The following is a 23,002-nucleotide window of genomic DNA, read 5'->3' on the forward strand; positions in this document are numbered from 1 at the left end:
GAAACTTTGCTTTTGAATAGTGATTGTACGTTTATTGACTCAGGAAAGGTGTCCAGCTTGAGTTTATTACAGAACGCGCGCATATTATGCTTTAACTGGTGTGTTGTATGAAAGATTTTTAAGAATTAAAAAAGCGCGCAATTTTAATATAACCTTTAACATGTTAAAATACTTAAGGTTATCATCTCAATAGCTATTACTAACTTCGAAAACAGAAGCATCTGGAAGCTTCTGGGTCAAGGAGAGGAGCTGCACAGCTGCTCCACTGTCACGTACCACACTGTTACTCTGATAGAAAATTAGGGGTTACTGTAGTTACTTTGCTTCCCTGACAAACCAGTGCTTTACAATGTATAACAAAACAAAATGTACAAACTGAAGATCCATCCATTCTCCTTTCTTAGATTTTAGAAACTGGATCTGTGGTTAACAGGAAACAATGGTAACATACTGAATGCAGGAATGTCTCCAAGTCCTTGCTTATTCAGAACCTTGGTTTTGCCATTTTCAACTCAAAAGCGGAAGGACTTTCCCTTTTATTTCACCAGTGTGAGATCAAGTTCCAGGTTTATAGCCTCTCATGTCAGCCAATTTTGATTTGTAAATGGCAAGCATATTAAGCCTTCAGTGTTTGAAAAGTCAATCCATATGCCGGATGGATTTAGTAAGGAACTTATTGTGCACTTGTTCTAACTTATTGCTCAGATTGACTACTTAGTTTTGTTGTGTTTTAAATGCTGTATTGAAGAGCTGATGTTAGGTTAAAAGCATGAAGTATGCTGATATGTTAATTTGCTTTGCTTGCAAGTGTGGGAGGGAAATATGTCATAGTAAGGAAATCCTATTGTTTTGCAGTCTTTGAGTATGTAAATGTTTTATAATGATATGTTGCAGTTCCATAATGACTGTGTGTTTTACAAACTTATTACACAGTACAGGTCTCATCAGAGACTTACATACATTTACATCTATGAGTAGGACCTTCAGGATCAAATCCTATTAATAGGAATTATATGGCCACGGCTGATGCAGAGTGAGCAATGAAATGTGAGTACCCCTGAACTGAGGTCAGTAACGGGGCATGACAAGAAAGAAGGAAACTCTTCAGTAGAAATAGTAATAAAAAAAGTTAGATGGCCCAGCCTGTAGAGCTGTTATCTTCTTTCTTGTAAAACGGACTCTACAGTGAATAAAAATAGAACCTGAGTGCTAGGTCACATCTGAAATGTAGCACCTTTAGCAGCCTTGATCCTGGTGATAAGAAAACCCCGGCAAGCATCTCTGTTGCATTAATAAAAGATGTTCTTTTTGATGACAGAGTGGATCAAAGCATTTTAACTCTTGCGTAGGGTATTACCATGTTCTAGACCTGAAGAAAATACTGCTGCCAATTGAGTCAATGCCATATGTTGTATCATTCAGTTAATCTCCAGTGGTGTCTCTTTGAAATAATGACCCATCTTAATGAGATATTAAAATCTACTCATAATCAGCTGAATTGTGGCTAAGGCATTTTTCTTAGCTTTTATACGTATAAACATGGGAAAGATGTTGAATAGGGGAAAGTTATTATTAGGTAGATTTAGAAATACAGGACCTTTTCCAATGGGAAGGGTGTTTAATTATTGTGTAATGTAGAATCCAATTATTTAAGAGGGTGCTTCTTTTCCTATTGTGTGTTACAATAGTGAAAAAACATATCTGTGGTGGTCATTGCCTTTGAGAACTCTTTTTTTTTTCTCTACAGCTGTTCATGAGGACCTATGCATGCTTGAGTTTCAAATTATGCTGCAAGCCTATTCTTACTCAACAAATTTTATTTTGTTTTTTAAATGACTTTGATGTGTTGCACCAGGCAGAATTTCAAAATGAATACAGTGATTTAAAGGTGCATATATTAAGATTTTGTTTTTCTTAGATATCCACTCATAACAAAATTTTAAATTTCGTACTTGTTTAGATATACTATACCATATTTATGAGGAGATGAATTGTGGAATTTTTATGTGACTGGTTTGTAGTATGCCATATTACTATGTTGTTCTTTGCACCTGTTTGATTCGCTATTGATTTCTGCCTCTTTGCTTGGTATTGAGCTATGTTTACAATTAGTTATGTTCCTGAAAGAAGTCTATATGAAGAGTGGTCAAAAGAATGTAGTGCTCTCTGGAGTAGATTTTAACATACAAATTTACTATCAAGCTGTAACAAGACATTTATAACTTTACTGCCCTGCTTCCTAGTGAGCAGTGATGATTTACTTTTTTGTGTTATCAAGTAGACTGCAATATGCTTTGGTATTTCCTTTTCTCTTGGGCATTTCCCTTTTTAAAGTAAATATGCATTTTGTGTGAGTATTTAATGAAATAATGTTTTTTAACTGAAATACAATTAAAATACTGTAGCGGTTATTTAAAGCTTTTGCTTGATCTTTTGCTTTTGATTAATTTAAATTGAAAGATTCTACTTCAGTTATGTGAGGAAAGTTCAAATTCCATCATTCACATTGATATTTATGGGTAGGTTTTGTAACATGCATTTTGTTTATGTATGAAGCTTAATGAGTCTGACTCTTCTGAACACAATTACTAGGAAGAGGTGTTTTAGAAAATAGTTATGTGCTGAGTAAAATGTATACTTGAAAGGATGTGGCAGTTTCCAGAAGAGGTATGGTCTTACGAGTCCTTTTCTGTTATGGTGGATAAGTCTTAAACTATTACTTTCGTGCAGAGTAGGTCATTTCATTCCAGTTACTTATAACAAATACGTTTCTTCACTACAAAAAATCTTATTTCTAGTAGCTTGTTGTCACTCAAGCAAAATTTAACAGGCTGAAGCTCTGATGGAACAATGCGAGAAAGTTGTCGCTTTGGAGCAGCAACTGGAACTTCAAACATCAATTTTTCTTGCTGGTCCAAGATGACTGACTGTCTCCAAGATTGCTCTCTCCTGCATTTGTTTCTGAATGTTGAAAAAAACAAAGGCAAAATGTCCGCCTGATAAAGGTCTAACTGTAGTGCATACATTGGTAATGGTTTTGTAAATATTCTCCACAAAGTTTGGCATACTTTCTACACCAATTTTAAACAAGGTGCTTGAAGTTGTTCAGAAAAAAAAGTATGTGTTTGTCAGTTTCAAGTACGATGAGTAAAGAAAGGGTTTTTAAAAAGGAAGGGTAGCATTAGATAACTGTGGTATCTTGGGTTCTAGTTTGAAAGACTGTGTTCTCCCAAGATGCGTTCAATTTAAATACTGCACAGTATGTCTCTGGTATTTTTAGAAAGGGATAGTGAGTGACTTCCTCTTGTCTGACCTTGAAAAAACTGAATATAATATCTACCAGTTTTATGCTTTAATAAAAATGAGAAGAAACTATTTGATAAGGTGTCAGCTGTTTCTTTTCTGATTTGTTTAAAGAGAGCATCACGTGATGTAGTACTAATATATATGCCAAATGCTGTTGGAAAGATGTACCTTAGCAAGGTATTTAAATCTATGTTTTGGCTATTACCTTAGTAACTCACTGAACACTTCTTGAAAGCCAGGGTTTACGTTAATATATTGTAGGTCTCTGTCCAGGACTTCCTGCTATTGTAGTAGATGTCTATCTTATTTCTTTGCATTGTGCATTACCGCAGGAGAAAAAAATTCCTGAGACTTTATTTTTTTGTGTAAAGATAGCTAAAAATCTAATAATTGGGTGTCTGGTCCAATTTATCCTCCTTTTCCAAACCCTTGCATTACACAGATGCACCATTTGTTTAATGTAAGCTGGACAGATCTCTCTCATACCATGGATCTTGGATGCATATTATATTTCACCAGAAGCTGAGAACAACTGGCTGTTAATTTTTTATTATTCTGCTGAGTAGAGGACAATATGTTGCTGGGTATCTGATTGGTACTTCCAGCCTTAAGTATGCAATTACACTTCATATATGCCTGACTCTCTCATATGCATATACACATACATGGTATAACATTAAATAGCTGATGTACATGTGTAATGTAGCTGAAGCAAAAGACTATGCTTTTGTGTTTTAGCCTGTTTGTTGCAGTCATTGTCTGATTAGTTTAGGGGCTTTAACAGCATAGGAGGTGATCAGAGGCTTGATCTTGATAGACTAGTATGCAACAGTGTTGAAGATCAGATTTGGCCATGATATATCACAGCCAACAGAAATCAGTGGGAATATTTCTGTAAACTACTTCACAGAATGGCAGGGGTTGGAAGGGACCTCTGGAGATCATCTTGTCCAACCCCCCTGTTTGAGCAGGGACACCTAGAGCAGGGGGCACAGGAACGTGTCCAGGTGGGCGTTGAATGTCTCCAGGGAAGGAGACTCCGCAGCCTCCCTGGGCAGCCTGTTCCACTGCTCTGTCACCCTCACAGGAAAGAAGTTTATTCTCATATTGAGGTGGAACTTCCTGTGTTCCAGCTTGAGCCCATTGCCCCTTGTTCTGTCACTGGGCACTATTGAAAAGAGCCCAGTCCCACTGTCCTGACACCCACCCTTTAGATATTTATAGGTATTTATGAAATTCCCCCCCCCCAGTCTTCTCTTCTCCAGGATGAACAAACCCAAGTCTCTCAGCGTTTCCTCATAAGGGAGATGCTCCAGTTCCCTGATCATCTTGGTAGCTCTCCGCTGGACTTGCTGGAGCAGTTCTGTGTCCTTCTTAAAGTGGGGGGCCCAAAACTGGACACAGTACTCCAAATGTGGTCTTACCAGGGCTGAGTAGAAGGGGAGGATAACCTCTCTCAATCTGCTGGCCACACTCCTTTTAATGCATCCCAGGATACCACTGGCCTTCTTGGCCACAAGGGCACATTGTTGGCTCATGGTCACCTTGCTGTCCACCAGCACTCTCAGGTCCTTCTCAACAGAGCTGGTTTCCAGTAGTTCAGCCCCCAGCCTGTACTGGTGCATGGGGTTGTTCCTCTCCAGGTGTAGGACCTTGCACTTGCATTACTTCTGTGAGTCAGTAATAATAAAGGAAGCAAACCGCTCATTTTTGAAAACAGAATTGGTAAACTATTTTCTAACTGCACGGTCATTCTCTAACAGTGTGGGAATCCAAAAGCTGTACAGGCCTTTTCTTATAATGTATTGATCACTATGTAAGCCTGTGTAAAAATTATCAAAGGGAAGTTTCATTGTCATAAGAGTCTCTTGTTGGCATTTAGGATGACATCTCCATATTGCGGCCCTTTTAAATGCACCCTTATAAATGCTTTGGGATTTCTTGAACATCAGTCATGCTGCTCTTTCTTCTGACTGATGGAGAAATGAATTTTTCTGACTGCTCGGATAACTTGAAGCAACTGTTATCAAACTAGAAGTGAGCATCTGAAAAAAATACTTAAGAGCTGTATGTATAAGTGAACTGAGTTTTGTTTGCTCTTGAAACTGATATTTTTATTGAAGATACTGAATTCAGTCCTTGAGGTAAAGGTAAACCTCCTAAGTAATCCACAGAAAAGTAAAAGTTGATAAAAGGGAACATATTTATTTTACCTTTCCTGAGAGAAGGGAATTGGTATGTCTGAGGCAAACCACTCTGCAGTGTAGGCCACAGGTTCCTTTCTTTGTAACCTGTGGTATATGGCTGAAAGAATAAAATTAGACCACTAGGTCTGAGTATTTTTATTATTGTAAGATAAAAGAATCCCAAATGAAATTGAGTTAATCAAAGGAAATTATAGAATTCCATTATGGAAAAGAGGTAAAAACCACCAAATATAAAAACCTCTCAAGTTATGTTTTTGTAAAAACCCCCAGGTTCCTATGCATCACTGAAATAATATTTTTAAACCAAAAATGTGTTGCTCTGTTTTGGATGGTCAGTTCTTTGTTCACTAGAAAAATTTGTTTGGCTTTTGAAAGAAATGTCTCCCACTTTACATTATTTCTTCCTCTGTTTTCTACCTCCTCCTCTTCTAGAATGTTGTTTTCAATCTTTTGAGTAAAAGTTGGTTTACAGATTGTGCACTTGAGCCATGAATTTTTTGTTGTTTTGGAGGGGGGGAACAATACAATGTTTCATGTTCTTTGTTAAGTATTCTTTTGTAATGAGAATTTTTTTAACTAGTAGATGGTTGACTATCTGTCCTGTTTTTCAGACATCTATAAATCTTAGTCATAAGCCTTAATTTAAACTCTGGAGAAGTGATACAATTTCAGGCCAACTTCAAACCATTTACAGGCAATGAAGATACTTGAGTCACTTCCTTGGAGATTTTGAGTGGTATTACATCTTTCATGTGACTTTTGATGTTTTAGTTTTAACCTGTTGCACCTAGGAAAAATTCAGTTTTATTAGATAGATGCAGGAGAGGTGTGGCATTGGCACTGGCATTAAGACAGGTCAAGGCATTTGCAATGGGTTGGAGACACAAAGTTGTAGGAACTTCGGGTAGACTGGGCTCTCTTTTCCCTGGGATCAAAAGGTGTCTCTGCTCATGAGCAGCCTTGTCCTTGTGGGAGGTCCTACCTGTTCTTCTGTGCCTGTGAGGCTGCTAAGTGATGAGCCAGGTCTAGCTCCTACTGTGATGCTGGGAGAAAGCAGTGAACTGGATTGTGAGGGCAAGGACAAGTATTTCCAGGGGAGATTTTTTAACTGTCACCAAGAGGAGGGTACATGGAACTGCTTTCTTTAGGTATAGTTAGATGTGACCATGGAGAAAGCGATGACTAATCTTATGCTTTATGATGTAGCCTTGAAAATAGTATTAGCACAATTGAGGTGGCTGTGAACTGTGGGAATTAATGTGAGAACGAGAAGTTGGAGAAAAACAGGGAAAGGTGAGAGGTTCTTTAGCCAGACTTCCTGGAGAAGATGTAACATGCAGCTGTGTGGGTCTTGTTTTCTGCAGGTGCGGTTCCACAGGGTGATCGGTTGTAATTTTGTATATGATTTTAGGATTTTCCTGTCTTTTTAGTCTGTTGCATATCTTTAATGTTGTAATTAATCTAAAATAATGCTAGAAATAGGAGAATTATTATAATAATAAATTATGTTTTCAGTTGGGTGTCATCCTTTCACAGGCTTTCTACTGTGTCTCCAGTTCTGCAGTATTTTATATGAACATACGCGGTTTGATGTTACCCTTCTGAATCTATGTGCAACTGAAAGCTATGGAGTTAATGTTCAAAATGTGGTGATCCTTGCTTGGTCTAACTTTTTTATCCAAAGAACTGAATTTGTGGTTGTCATATTAACATTAATTTCTTCTGAGAGTTTAGAAAATCAAATCATTAGAGATCCGTGACCAGAAGGCTCTAAAAATCTGCAATTAGGAGAAAACTTTAAAAGTAATGTGAACGACATACAATCACTGGACTCCTCCTAATATTGTTTAGTTGGTTTGTTAAAGGAGGAAAATACATAAACATGGACTATGCTTTTAGTCCTTTTGTTTTTCCCTGATAGCAATTCATTGCATTTTCCAATAAACTAAACAGTTCTGTGGTTTGAAACAAATTACTTATTTCAAAGTTGGAAAATAAGTTGGAAGTCTTTATGGCTACTACAGGTGGTATTGGGAGCAATGCTAAATATCTTATTAAAACTTATGTTTATAGTACCTTAGCTTTTGTGACTTTTTGTATAAATACGTTCTTTCTGTGAACACCGAAAGGATCTGAAACTCCAGGTGGTAGACTGTAATTTCATACTTGGTGAAGAATAGTTCTCTTTTAGAGTAATGTAAAAGCAAAAATGTTCCTTGTCTGACCTTTTTTTTCCTCTCTTCAGAAATTGAATTCACATTAGTGAACAGTAGAAGTAGAACATGAGAGATTATTAGGTTCTAACTCATTACAAAGTAACACATAATCAAATGGAAGTTGTGAAAATATGAAACAGGACTTTGAATCTGACAGGAGGGGAAGGAGGTGAAGTAAATCCAAAGGATGCACCTGCCACTCCCTCATACTCCTTTCTAAAACTTTTCTAATGAATTCCAAGATTGGGGCTATAGCTGGTCTTAAAGTACACTGAAGTAGTGCCTTTTCCTTGCCTGAACGTGTGACAGAAGGGTAGTTCATGATACTGTGAATTCACTAGTTTATTTAGCAAAACATAGTCTACTGGAGCATGCATTGTGAGTGTTATCCTACTGCAGTTTTCCTGTTTCTGTCCATTTTTCAATCCTTCATTAAAATTTCCATTTTCCATTTTTTGTTTCTATTTTTTTATTTTGGGGATTATTTCCACTATGTGTAGTTTTTAAGGTGAGCTACAGGCAATTAGCTCTATGTATAAACGATCTTGTTTACAAAGGTAATCAGTTTGATTATAAAAGATGTCCCTAAAGCATATTCGTAAAGCATGTTTTGTTGAAAACTTCCCTTTGTTAGTTGTTAATTATTTTTCTTAATTTGTATCATAATTAGCTCCTTGAGACCCAATAATAATGAGCTCCCACCCTAAACTGCAGGGATTTTACAAATGGAAACTTTTGAGATAGTCTATTCTTCTGAGCTATTTTTTTCAAATATGCTTGTAAGTATATTAGATGTGGTGCTGGTTATCAGCTCTGTCTTGATATTCCTTTTTGTGGTGACTCTTTCCAACCCATCCTACTATTGTGACTGGAAAAGAGCTGTCCTAAAATCAGCCTTCCTAGGCTAAATGAACAGGGGAAAAAAAAAAGAAAATCAGTCATGTGGGGTTTGTATGTACTTCATTTGATGTAGAAGTTCTCTGAGATGATTGGAAATATATAAGTGTGCTTCCTCTGTTTCCCCCATAGAGGCTGGGCTGAATGTCTGCCTCCAGCAGAGTCACTGTACTTTAGGAGATTAGAGGAGACCTGCCGCAAGATCAGGGGAGATGTGCAAGAGATTTGCAGTTCTGGAAGTAGGCCCAGAGCACTCCCCACCTCACATTAAGTAAAGCTACATTTTCTGTTAAGATACAGCTGCTATGTTTGTTTTACTAATAACTGTAGTAAGTAGATGCTTTTGTGTAGTGTTCCTAGTGAAAGCAGGTTGCTGGCAGCTGATTTAATTTTAAATAGTTATTTGAACTTCACTTTTTAAAAATGTAAATCTGCCGGTGGGTGCAGACGGAAAGCGAGGGGTTGTTTTCATAGGGTATGTGTTCTGCCTAGCATCCCACTCCTTTCTAAAAGTTCCAATTAGTACGATGAAATTCATACAAGAAAACGTAGATGTGTACGTATAGGAAAATCAGCTCTTAAATGAAGGTTTTGTTGGGAATATAGTTGACACAGCTGGAGACACCTTGGAATTTTCCAGTTGATAACTATGGATTGAAATGCTGTTGCTATTATGGAATATCGTTCATACTAACAGGATTCGAAAACATCATCATCATCTGTATTGCAATACCAAAAGTAGTCGGAAGGCTACTTTGAAAGTAGTTGGAAGAAACCAGCTAGGATACAAATGAGTTTTATGAAAGCAGTGGGTTTTATCTAATGGAAAGTTCTTAGGAATAATTATGAATCAGTTTTCAGATTTTAATATTTTAATTAAAATATATATGTAAGATGCAATCACTCTAAATGTAACTGGATTTTTATTTCCCAAAAGCAGTGCTGTGCGTCTTTATTTTTTTTAAGTGCAAGTCCATCTCTCGCATATGTATAATACATATATTTGTATAAAGAAGGGGAACTGAAAATGAAAATTGGTCAGCTAGACTCTCTTTCCCATTTCAACTTTTGCCTGATTGACAGAATTTTGGTTGGATCTGTTGGTTTTCAGTGGCAGCTGCTTGGTACTCCTCTTGTGTATTTGCAGGCCTCTGGGAGCCTGTAAAGCTTTGTGCGCCGCTGCAGGGAGCTGCAGTATGATACAGGTTTTCATCATAAGTGTCAGCTCTTGAAAATGTGATTTTCACCATTTTTCTTTTCCCTGATGTTTGCAAAAACGTGTCACCTGCTGGCCTTCCTTGCACTCTCCTCCCCCTCCATCCACTTTAAATATTCTTAATGCCTCTGTAGATGACTTACCCATCTGTTCTAAATTCTGCAATTAATTCTTAATTAAATGGGAAGGAATACTGTGTCTTCAAGGAACACTGGAGCAGATTTCCATCTACAAAAAATGGGAGGAAAGGAGAATCTAAAGGTATCGACAAAGGCTGTTCTATTTGAGTTAAACATTTAAGGTGTTTTTCTTAGCAAATGCCAAAGAGTTTTAGGTGGAGTTTTGAGTTTGCTGCCTCTTTTTAGTAACAAGGGATTTACCGGGCTTTGTCTCTGAAATATATTTGACTCTTGCTGACAAAACCCCCAGCCCCTAAACCCCTGATTGAATTGTGTCTTGTCATCACTAAAATAATACTAATTTTCTTCTTTAGCCTCTTGTATTATGAAAGGAACTTGACCTCCTTTTTCCCTAACAGTGTCTTTATATGACACATACAGGAGCAATTAGGAACATATACTAGGTATATTAGAGCTGGGATGAGTTGGGAATACAGCCAGTATCAGAAGTTCCTTTGTGGTGTTGCTCTTTTTATTTATGTGTGTGTTGTTTTTAGCAGTGTTCTCCATCAGGGTATCTCTAGTTCTGTGTGAAGCTTTTTCTTGCCTTTTACATCAACAGCCTGGTGAATGAAAAAAGTGTCTGTTACCCAAAAAGTAGGGATCCTCAAGAAGAGCAAGTGTAGCAGCCTAAGCATCATGAGATTAAAGACGCTTTTACATCTCTGGCTGTTTAGGTTAGGCAGTCTCAATATTAAATTCCTGAAATGATAGTGACTAAAATTCTTAGTCTAATATTTCTTTGTTATTGTACAGTAAAATTCACTGAGGATTTGTCTTCAGACAGAGGAGGTGGTAAAGTTTCTGTATGATCTAAGAAAGACTTGAATGACTAAACACATTGCATACCTTTTTTAATAAAGAAATTTGATAGCAATTAAATTAACCTGACATGAATATTGGGGCATACACCCTTACCACCAACTGAAGAAGAAGAAATAAAAAGGAGATTGTATATTTTCAGTAGAGCTATTGTACTTCTGTTGGCATTTCTGGATGTTTGATATGGACTCATATGGTTCTAAGCAGCAGATTTTTAGGAGCAGTATGAAAAAAATGAGCCTCAAACTGGAATTTTGGGGTATAAAGAGGTGGTTTTGGGGGGCGGTGCTAGTGGTGGTGTGGTTTTTTCCGTCGTTTGGGTTTATTTAAATTCTTTGGATAGAATAACCACTTATCTCCAGACTTTAAGGATTAAGGTGGTAAAGAGTTGAGCTCCTTTTTCATCATGACCCCTTCAGCTGGCATAGAACTTGGTTTTGGATAAGTTTTTACCGGAGCCCAAATACTTTAAAACTTTTTGTCTTGGGAATACTGTGAAGTGCTGGTTGTAGAAGACTAGTTGATAGGAAGACCATGTTGAAACCTAGGACTATCACAGTCCTCCTTATCATCATGGCTTCAATCCTGTAAAATATAACAGTGTCTCAGAAGGAAGGGGAATAATTTTTTTTAACTTAAACAAAACAGAAGAAGTTATAAATAGAGTCAATTAGAAATACTTTGGTGTAAGAGAAAACCTGAATGTTCAGCTCAACTAGAACTGCCTTTCTAGATGCTTTTAGAATGTTCTGGGAGGTATTAATTTTGCAGAAAAATACCTTCTACTATACCTATCATTATAGGCTGATGCCTTGATCCAAGCAGCAGAACTGAGTGACTTTTCCGATTTATTTATTTATTTTTATATTCCCCCACCTTCTTTTTTGTCTTCGGTAATCTTTCTTGTTTCCTTTTTGCGGCTGGTAAAGAATTCTGAGCACCTCTAACTAAGCATCTGGTGCTGACAGTAACTTTTTCTTTGAATAAGAACTGGTTTATTTCATGCATGTTTTATTTACTGTGAAAGAAACCTTTTCTCAACAGGTCACAGACAATCCCAACTGCAAGATCCATTAAACACTCAACAAAGGAATGATCTACTTTTCTCCTCCTTGGAACACATATTTTATAATGATGTAATGTATCTCAACTCAAGTGAGCTAATAGCTGAATACAAACTCTTCTCTTTCTCAGCAGATATGGTTTCTTGTATATTTGATCCCATCTACCAGATTCCACCTATAGGGCTCCTTTGAATAGGGCAGCATGGTTTTTAAGCGATACATTCAAGCATATTCCTTTGTCACTGAAACTTATCAAGTTCTTTGATATTTCAGTGGGGAAACCATTGTAGAAGATCTTGTGGTATAGCATTAATCATCTTACAAAGACTAATTCATATCACTGCTCTGAGCATCAGAGTATTAATTATTGCTTCCATGGCTTTCCTATGAAAAATATTAACTATTTAGGGGAAGATATGCAAACCAGTGTAATATTTTTCCATCAATAAAAAGGGAGAAAACACATCTATTCATCATGACATGGAGTCAGCTTCTGAAATTAGTTTTAAACACCAGATATTACTGTTCTATCTGTCAATTCCCTGTGAAGATAGGACAACAAATAATCTTTAAAAGACGTTGTTACAAGTCATTCCTTTTCAGCATGACTTTTGTGTGGACCACGTTAAGTAAAAGGATCAGCAAATGTAAAATCTTCCATTTTGGAGAGGATAGAGGCCAAGCTTTTAGGTGTGGCACATTTGTAATTATGAGTGCTTCTATGTGTTAAGGAAGTTCAAGCAAGAGAAGATGTCCATAGCCAGGCCATTATCTGTGGCTTTCTGTTGAAATAACGTCACACATAGACTGCTAGTTTTTCCAAAGTTTTGTTCTTTTACTGTTTATACTAAAAAGTAACTGCCTCCTTTCAAATGTACGTATTTAAGATTTTTGCTTGGTTGCTCAGCCTGTTGTGGTTATTGAAGTTTTTTGCACAGCCTAGCCAGAGTAATCTGGGGGAAAAAAAAAGTAAATATTGTCACTTTCCATCACTTCTAGACCAATAAAATTAAAAATATCTCTAGTGGAGTATAATAATCTAGAAAAAATACTTACTATTGCTTTTAGGGATATTTACCATTAAATTGAGCATTTATTTTAATAGTAAAGAATTTCGTACTTTCCCTAAGTATTTCCAAGTAGCCTATTGTGCTAAAAGAAAAGATTGTAGGGTATTTGCAGGATCAGAAATTTTTGTGTCTATTGAAAAGCTAACAACAATGTTATTTTGATGGTATTTGAAAAATGTGCCTCAGACTGTGACCTGTGATACTTTGAAAGAAACTTCCATTAAATATTAACCGCTATTGCAGAGATATTTTGAAAGTTGCAAAGGACTTCTTTTTTGTATTGCTTTATTTTAATGCTTCTTAGAATTTGCCTTATGTGATGTAAGCTTTGGAAATGGCTTGAAAGTAGAAAATAATACTGTGATACCTATAGCTGCTAAATTCATCCATACCCTAACAACGGGCACTCCTGTTTTGCTTTTCTCACCTACTAGAAAACCCACATCTTTGGACAAATTATATTCCCTTGTTTCTGTTGCACTGGAGCTCCAATCTTTCATATTCTCAACCTGATTTTACTCCAGCGAGGGTGGTGATGCTTACTCTTCTTGCTAAGCCCTGCCTAGATGTAATTCAAAAAGTAGTAGTCCAGACCATTAAATCAAACCATTTTTTCAGCTCTGGTCTTGGTGTTCAGCATGCTGTGTTCACTTTCATGTTGCCATCATTGGCAGGTTTAATAAACATCATCTCTTTTCCATCATCAGTCTTTCAATGAAATGCAAAGTACTATTCTACCAGAAGAAAACCCAGTCAGCGTGTTCTTCCTGGATGAAGCAAGATGAGAAGTAATCTTTTCTGAAACTTGCTTTCCAGTCAGTTCTGCACACATCTGATAGTAGTTGTATCTAAATTATGTTTCTATAGATTGTTCTGTGTGGTGCTCTCACAAGACATTGCAACAACCTTTCTAAAGTGAAGATAGGACTTGTGTCGCTTCCCTTTTATTTGCAAGGGCAGTTATCTAATTTATGTAATGAGAACTGGAAAAAATGTAGTGTGTTCTTGTTGAATCAGTGTAGGCTGTTAATTGTATCTGTGTTAGATTCTAGGATCTCACAAATGGTTTGCTTATGTTTTCTAGTATTTTTGTGGAAACTTCATTTAAGTTAATTGACCTGTAGTTCTGTGGCTGCTTCTTTTTGATGAAGCTACGTGTGGGCACAAATTTGATTAAATAGTAAATGTAGCTTACTGAATAAAAGCAATCTGAAGCTAGTGCACATGGTTTCCATAACTTGCAGGTGTAAAGAGAAAAGAGACTGTAGAGCCAGCATCTGAGAGAAATGGCTCTCTGAAGCATTTTGAGTATGTTAGTGAGAATTAACATTGGCCTTTTTGCCCTGATGTCTCTTCTGCAGCAAGACAGAGCTGCAGGAGTTAGCGTTGTATCTGATAAGGTAGGATCAGAATTTTTTTACTTTCTGGCCTACCCATCTTTTTGCTTTTGGCTCTGTGTACTATATACATAATATTATTACACAATATATTTAACATAACATTATACTGTCAGAGGTTTGTTTTAGAGCTCTACCAGTGATCTGATACGTGAGCTTGGGCAAGTTGTTTTACCTCTGTCTGCCTTCTTTCACTGTTTTGTGTAGAGTTAGGCAGTCTTTAGGTTTGAGCTATAAGTGGCTTGCAACAAGTGTAGCGCTCATGCTGTGGGGAAAAAACCAATTCTCAGTGATACTAGGCTGGCAGAAAGACTTCTGGATTATCAGGATCCCTAGATATGGAAAGCAACAACCTGCTGAGGACTTCCAGTATTTTTGCCCACCAGTCATATGCCCACCAGCGCACAGTGGCCAGACCTCCAGGGACCATTCCTGCCAGTGAAATAATGTGTGTCACTGTTTCTCCTTTTGCAGCTGAGATACTTGATTCTTTGTTATGCAAAGGTTTTGGTATGTGACTGAAAACGTGTGAAAAAGTTGATCATCTCTGGCCTAGACACTAAACAGTTTTTCAGTGACTTTTGTGTTTGTAAAATGCTCACTCATCACCGTGAGACCCAACTGCTGTTGCAGTGTTCCAGATAAACAGGAGATATGAAATTGTCACAGGTCATGAAATTACATGCTCAGTTGTCATAGCATCAAATACCTGATTCTGAAGCTTTCTCACCTGGAGGCTTGGTGTGAGGCTTTTCCACAAGGGAAAAATTAAATTTTAGTATAGGTAAAAATGACTGAATGTAGATGTATTAAAACTGAGACTCATCCCAAGTATCTGGATGGCAGGGGTAGGGAGCATGTAACCATGTTACTGCAGCATAGGTAGAGAGTTGTGACGTGCAAAATTGTATACAAAATAGAGAATTTGATGACTTTGACTAATTGGTGTTATTCTAGTAACTGTCAAACCAGGGCATTTTATATGTATATTTTCTGTGTTAAAATGGGAAGAAGATTGTTGGCACAGATCCTAAAGTTTCTCATGCTGTTGTGAGAACTCCTGATCAAAAGAGAATGGGTCTCCTGCATCTTTCTAACATCTTCTCGTTTCCCAGAAGTATGAGTATTTCTCATATTCACATCATCTTTACTATGTCGGTTATTTGTACCCTGTAGAATAATATTAGCATCTGCTACCATCTGTAACTGCTTAGTATTTTCTTCTCTTATTTTCATTTTTAGCTGTACATCCTTGACCCCTGGACCTAGCTGTGATCGATTTAAACTACATATCCCTTATGCTGGAGAAACACTCAAATGTAAGTTAAAAACTTACTGCTATTGCATCTTGCCCTCTCTTTCAGTAATGGTGGTGTACATCGTGTTAACTTTTGCAATGCGTCTAACCAATTTTATGAGTTTTGAGGTACTGTGTTTATTATTTTTTCTTAAAGCTTTAGCCCTAAGAACACACAATTGTAAGAATATATAATTTTTAAGATAAGTTTACAGCCTTCATTGATATTACGAATTTGAAAACGTTAGTCCTAAAAGCTGAAAGTCACAAATCCCCTCCCAATATTTCTAATAAAATGTTACAACTAAGACAATCTCATGACCATTTTTAGAATCACGATTTGTATATGCTTTACCTTGTTTCTTTCTTTATCTCTTAGGAAAAATTCTTTGTAAAGCTCCAATAAAAGAAGTCGGTCTGTTATTTTATTAGGTATCTCTAAATAGTAGCTAGGATAATTGACCAGATTAGAGAAACGTGACTTTGGTTTTGCTGATTTAGTTTGTGGTTAAATCCTCCTTACTCTTGGAAGATCCGTAGATAGGTGGCTCATTTGCCCACCCTTCAATGAGTCTGTTTTTTTTGTTCAAAGGATTAGGATAAAATTTGCTGTTGTATGTTTTTAGAAGGTAAAAAGCAGTTTTCTAAACACTTGAGTTGCTGATAATCTGTGTATGAAAAATGGTATAAAGTGTTGGTTTTTATCTCTAACAATAAAATATAAGGGGGATGAAGAATTTCAGACAAAATAATGTTTAAAGCTTGGTGATTCACCAAGGCAGTACTGGTGAAACCACATCTGGAGTACTGTGTCCAGTACTGGTCTCCCTAGTACCAATAAGGCATGGACATATTGAAACGAATCCAGCAGAACACCACAAAGACAACTGAGGGACAGGAGCATCTGCTGTACAAGGAGAGGCCAAGAGATCTGGGGCTTCTTGGGAAGAGAAGGCTCAGGGCAAGTGAGACCAACGTGTATAAATACATGATGGGGGGGGGAACGAAGATGAGGGAGCCAAGCTCTTCTCAGTGGTGGTCACTGAAGGGAAATGGTCACAAACTGAAATACAGAAAATTTCATTTAAATGTAACTAAAAAACTTTTTTTGCAAGGATGGTCAAACAGTGGAACAGGTTGCTCTCAGAGCTTGTGTATCTTGTATATCTCCATCTTTGGAGATACTCAAAACCCAGCTGGACATGACCCGTAGCAATCTGCTGTTGTTGACCCTGCTCTGAGCTGAGGGATTGGACTAGGCAGTGTCCAGAGGTGCTGTCCAACCTCAGCTATCCTGTGAGTCTGTGAAATTATGCTGTCTGGTGGAGCAAGTACTTAGTGTGAACAGAAATGTTAAATGTTCAAAACACTTACTGCTTTGATAATATCCATTTAGGCTGCATCATACACATGCTATAGTTCTCCAAGACATTTTAAATATCAAGAATGTTGTTGTATTCCTTCTGTAGTAGTTTTTCTTGTCATTATGTAGTGCACTGGAAGCCCTTCTTGTTTATGAACAGTAATCAACACAATTAAACTTTTTGTCATTAGAAGTACTTTAAAGCTTCCATTTGGCACTTCTAAGGAAGTCGTATCAGTCTACTACAACTATTTTATCTGTTCTAGAAGTATGAAATCATGTCTCAAAAGGCTTACTAATTGTTCTTTTCCAAAAGATGCAAATGGAATGTTAAGTCCTAGCTCACAGTTATTTTAAGAAAAAAAGATGTGGCTATGCATTTATTCAGAATTTTCAGGAAGTAATAGCCATATTATATGAAGCCAGCTACCCTGCTAGGTAGATTTTTATTTTTTTGTCCTCATCTAAACTTTTTTTTTTAAAATGCGATGTTGTGTACCAGACTCAACCTGTTGAGTCTTGATGTGTCCGTCAATGTATAATAGATTCTACTTGAGACGTGTCTGATGACTACGATCAAGATGCAGTGAAAAGAAGCTTAATTGGATGACATTGCTCTGGAGAATGGTTTTGTATTTTCTACGGGACTGTAGTAACTCATCACCATACAGCACTCTGTCATGACATTTGGAGAGCTTTCAGTCTTTAGTTTTTTTTAAATAGAGGCTAGAATTTTTCCCGATTCATAAAGGAAAATTAGTAGATTAAAATGCCTATATGTGAGGACATAGGCATACAGACTACACTAATATACTAAATGACTATAGTCTAGTTAAAGTACCTAGAAATACGGTTATGGACTATGCATTAAACTTCGATATTGAGAAATCAGCTTTTTCTTTTTGTTTTCCCTCCCAGTTTCTGAAATAGCAATTAAACAAAACAACTATAATTTAGTGTTATAGCATCTCCATCTTCACAAAACCCAAACCACAGAATTTAAAGATTCTATATATTTTAACATGACCAACTGAAAGTGGTATAAATGAGTGTATGTTTCCCAGAAGTGCCTAATAATAGCAGTGAATTGAAGTAATAATAATCCTCCGCATTTCAGCTTTACATGTCTGAAAATGCTGTGCATCATTCAGTCTCACGGCATGTGGAATAAATAGCGATGTGAGCAGATTCAAGACAACTCTAATAATTCTGTGTTTAGATCTATAATGATGTCAGGGGAAGACGGCCATGGTGTGCAACCAGAGATTCGTAGATACTTTGTTGTAGGTTGTTGCTAGATATGTTATCTTTCAAGGGCAGAATATTTCTGCAAAGGAAAGTTGCGAAATCTGCCAGAATAAAAAGATTGGCTGAAAATGTTCAGGATCACCAGTGTATGGTCTCCATTATGTGGTACCCAATACAGGCTGAAGTGTGTAGTTCCTTTGTGGTTTGTGTTACATCCTCTTTGCAACAGATCAGATCTTTGCGTATCATCAATCATAACCGCTGCCGCTGTACAAATACCCTAGTTTGAATCCTACTGTGTTGAAAACTGTTGGTATTCTACTTTAGAGAAGTATAACTGCATAGTCACAGTCCTGTTTTCCAAAAGACCAGGAAGTTCACTGTTTTTTGAAAAAGGGGAAAGTGTGCTTGCAGGCAAGGCAGTGGCTGACTACCTGCAGTGTAAAATGATTGTGTTGTTAGCTTTAGTAATTTTAATACATTTTCTTGATATCCAGTTAGCTATTTAATAATTTTTTTTCAGATGTCATGTTCACTTTAATCTTGCATGTATTCTGAGCTGCTGGAATGTTACACTGTTACTCAGGTGCAGCCAGGAACCTTGGAGATATCCACAATTTCATACTGGAGAAAATATTATGTTGGTGTTGGAGATAAATTAGTTTGTCATACTAATTGTCTTCCGTCACACTTCAGAAATTTTTAAATTTTTCCATCACACTTTTACTTTATTTTCTTCTGTAAGGGAAATAATAAATTCTGTGTTTTCATGGCCAGAATGGTTTGAAAACTTGAGCTTACTTTTGCTAGACTGTCAATTAAAATCTGAGACAGCTGTATTCTTTTATTAGTTCATCCAGCACTCAATGCTGCCATGTTAAACACAGTGTTTTTCTTTATATTTGAATTTTTCAAAGCTCTTAATAAGATTTGTAACTCCAAGAAGACTGCCTGTAATATCCTGTAAGAGGTTGAACGTGTGTTCCAAGGACAGAACTTTATTCTAAGAGGTATGCAGAGCTGTCCTTTATTGCTAACTGGACAGCCATATCTGCTGAGTAATGTCCATTATCCTTTCTGGGAGAAGTATTTGTGTATTTTGAGATGAAGTTTTTTGTAACACTTGCAGACATATTGGTCTTCCTTGCTAAAACATCAAGGCAGATGCCGTAGTAGAAATTGTCAGGATAAGCAGAGTTATAGACTGTAATAGTCTTAACTGAATAATATTAATAACTAAAATACAACGTTAAGAATCAGTTCCCTCATCATTGCAATTTTGTTTGAGCAGACCCTGGAATCTCTTGGTTTTGGTTTTCCATTTTCACTCAAGCTTTCACTGCTGCTTGTTACTAAGGGAGTGTGACTCTTATTTTTTTTGCCTGTGCTCTTCACATTTTCTTTTTCAGGCACTGATGGCTCCCTCCGTCTCTGTCCTTGAGTGCTGTCATCCGGAATTTCACGGTGATTAAACAATGTGTTGCCCTTGCGATACTACTGTTCTCTGTGGCCTCTTGAACTCTAGTATTTTCATCTTCTGTCTGATTTTCACTATTTTTATGTGAGTGGATTACAGCTCTGGGTTCTACTGCTGCCACTTTGGTTTCCTTGATCCCAAAGAACGTTTCTTTTGTCTTGTTTAAAGCTTAGTTTTTCTTTTTTTGCTTCTAATTTCTGTTTCTTAGTTTCTTACTCATTGTAGTTATGGGCCTTAGAGGAGGAAATCACAGTTTTGCTGCCTAACAAGTCTAAGAATATTGTCCATAATATACTGTACAGAACTTCATCTGCTTTTATTCCTGTGATGGAACTCTTTCAGTAAGTTTATCTAGTCTTCCTGTGGCTTTCTACTTTAAGGAAGTAATTAGAAACAAACAAAATGATAAATATGGAGAAGAGCCTGACTTCCTTGTTGCCCTTTTAAAAGCTGCGTTGGAAATTAGTTTGCTAAACACTTGTTTATTGTGTCAATAAACAATTGTAAAAATGATTTTACAAGTCATTGTAAGATGCAAGGTTCTCATAACTAGGTTGCTGCAATGCATGTATCGGTCTTCTGTGCACCATTAGGTTATTTTGCACAGGTTGTGGTTTAGTTGAGGCTCTTATAGGAAGGACTTTTTGTTTGATGTAATTCAGATTATACTTCATAATAACACTACCTGTATGGTAAGTGTCTATTTGCTGGGTCATGCAAAGTACCAAAGATTTTTCTGGGTAATATGTTTTCTGGAGTTTTGTTGTATCTTGCTTCATGTGACAGGAGTAATGAATCATCTTCCTTTGGTAACCTCTTCGTTAGCTAATGAATGTGCCTAATGGGAAACATTAGGAGAGCGCCTTGTCTTTTTACTAGTTATTTCTTCTTAGAATACAAAGTTTGCAACAATATTTTCCCCTTTTAAATAATCACTTTCCTCTCACTTTTGTTGTTGGGGTTGTGGGTTGTGTTTTGGTTTTTTTTGTTTGGGTTTTTTTTTGACACTTTTCCTTACCTTCTGATCTTCCCTTGAGCAAGTAAATGACAAGTTTTTGTAAGTATAAGTCCTAAATGGTATATTTCTGCATCAAGAGAAGTGACCTTACAGGTATCTACATACAAGTATGGACTTAGAGACATTTAAAAGATTTTAGCTTAGGCCTCCACATTGGTATTACCATAGTGTCTTCCTACTTTGCTCTTCCTCCTTTTTCCTCCTGTTTGGGCTGCAGTTTCTAGTGATGGTCTACAGTCCATTTGTCTGCATGTATTTGGCCTTTACTTTTGCTTTCCCTTTTCTCACCTACCCAGTGTCTCTTTGTTCTAACTTCTCCAGTGTTGCCTGTCTTAAGTTTCTACCAGTATCTTACCCTCTCTTGTATTATCTGTTGTTCTCATCTTTGTCCTCTTCAACTCCACTACTAAGATTTCTGAGAAAGCACTTGCCCACTACAGAAGTAATTAGGATTGTCCTGTTGCCTTCTTGCTTAGCTTGGGATCCAGCTCATTTACTTTTACTCTGTTTTTGCAGATCTGCCCACTTTAGAACAGAACATAATTTCTCTTTTTGTACGGAGTCTTACACCGTTGTTCCCTCCCCCCCCCCCCCAGCAGCATTTATCAGTTGAAGTTAAGAAAGAACCCCACACCTGCAACCCTTTGCTCAGGAACCAAATAACCATCCTGCAAATCCTTCCTGTATCTTTTTTTCTTTTATTGGAAAAGTGGGACTTGATTCACTTGCCTAAATATAGCTGTCTAATTCTGAGGTTCCCTAGGGTATCTTGCTTGGCCTTTTCAGCTGCTGACCCAAAGGGCACTGATCTCTCTGAAAAACCTTGTGTCATAGCTGCCATAAATGTGCCCTAAGGCTTCTCAAATGACACTAAACACTTGGTTAAACAACTGAACCAAGCTCATTGAGACTGGGTCCTTTGCAGCTTTGCATGCAGTAGAGTAGCTAGGATTTCTTCTGGAGTGTCACAGAAGTACAGAGAAGAGGTTTTTTTAATGCAATCAAATACCTTTTTTTCAAATTCTCTTTCTATGAAGAGGTGTCTTTGAGTTTTTAATTCTGACTTTTCTGCCTTGCCTCTTCTGATACCTTGAATCACATGTGAAGTCAGAAATGAAGCTCAAAAGCGTCCTGGCCTCTTGCTACCAGATACTGTCTCTAACCTTCAGGAATATTTCTGACTTCCACTAAACAACCTGTAAAAATTTGAAGCTACACTTGGTTTACTGTAGTGGGATTATTGTTTATGGTCAGGTGAGCAAAGGTCCCACAGTATTCCCAGACACCATCTGAGGGTAGTTGTCCTCCTGTGTGGGCAGAATTTCTGTTTCAACAGATTGTTTTAGGAGGAGCTTCTGAGATTTAATTATCCTTCCCTGCTTAAGAGAAGAATAGTCTGGCAGCAGCAACACCACAGCAAAAATATAATTACTCCTGTATCTTCTTCCAGTAGTAGTTTTGTATTTACCAAAGTTGTTTTGTCATTTCAGGAACTGCATCTTTCTTGCCAACCAATTAATAAGGGACTCTATAGGTAGTGTATTACTACATTTGACTTAAAGCCTGTAGAGCAAGAATCTTTAGGGTGGAATCCAGTGACAAGTCAACAGGTCTGCATTTAGTTCATTTAAATCCTTTTGTACCGCTGACTGTGCTGACTTAGTATCTTCATTGCAGATCGTAATGAATAACTGATTCTTTTTGTACCTGTAAAGACAGTTAACGATGCCTGTTTTAGATAAGAATTTTTTTATAGAGTGGACTGGTCAGTGGTTTTTTGTCTGCAATTTATGTGGCTACTAGAAGAGATAGGATAGCATTCTGAACACATTAATAAGATAATTCTACTTACTATCTTTTTCTTTTTAATATTCAACAAGAGCAGTTTCTTTATTTTTCCAAAACTGATTCTGCACATAGGATTGGTCACTTGCATCAGCAGCGTCTCCTATTATCTGTGAATGCATTACATGATCAAGTTGCATTTGGATTTTTTGTTTGTTTCTTAAAAGCCAAATGGGTTACCTCCTTCATACGATGAATTCCATTCAGATTGGTCTTACTCCAGGTTGCAATGGACAAACGTTTATATTCTACATACTTATTGCTGACTTAGGCATTCTTGGGGTCAGAAAAAGCTGAAGAATGTAGATATCCTTTCAAAAGTAGAGTTTAGGAAGTTAACTGGTATGTTGCTTCTTCATTTTGCCGCCTTTCAGTAATCA

The 23,002-nt window shown here is 37.0% G+C and overlaps 1 protein-coding gene across 4 annotated transcripts in view; it reads left to right on the forward strand.

The window, feature by feature from the left end:
* The window catches only part of BABAM2 (BRISC and BRCA1 A complex member 2), a 176,344-nt gene that overhangs the window by 6,836 nt on the left and 146,506 nt on the right, over window positions 1-23,002 (forward strand). For all 4 annotated transcript variants that reach the window (XM_064446039.1, XM_064446042.1, XM_064446041.1 and 1 more), the window contains exon 3: window positions 15,617-15,693. In XM_064446039.1, the coding sequence (XP_064302109.1) occupies window positions 15,617-15,693 (77 nt within the window). The remainder of the gene's footprint in view (window positions 1-15,616; window positions 15,694-23,002) is intronic.

Source organism: Phalacrocorax carbo, chromosome 3 (assembly GCF_963921805.1).
Source record: "Phalacrocorax carbo chromosome 3, bPhaCar2.1, whole genome shotgun sequence".
NCBI classification, from domain to species: Eukaryota; Metazoa; Chordata; class Aves; order Suliformes; family Phalacrocoracidae; genus Phalacrocorax; species Phalacrocorax carbo.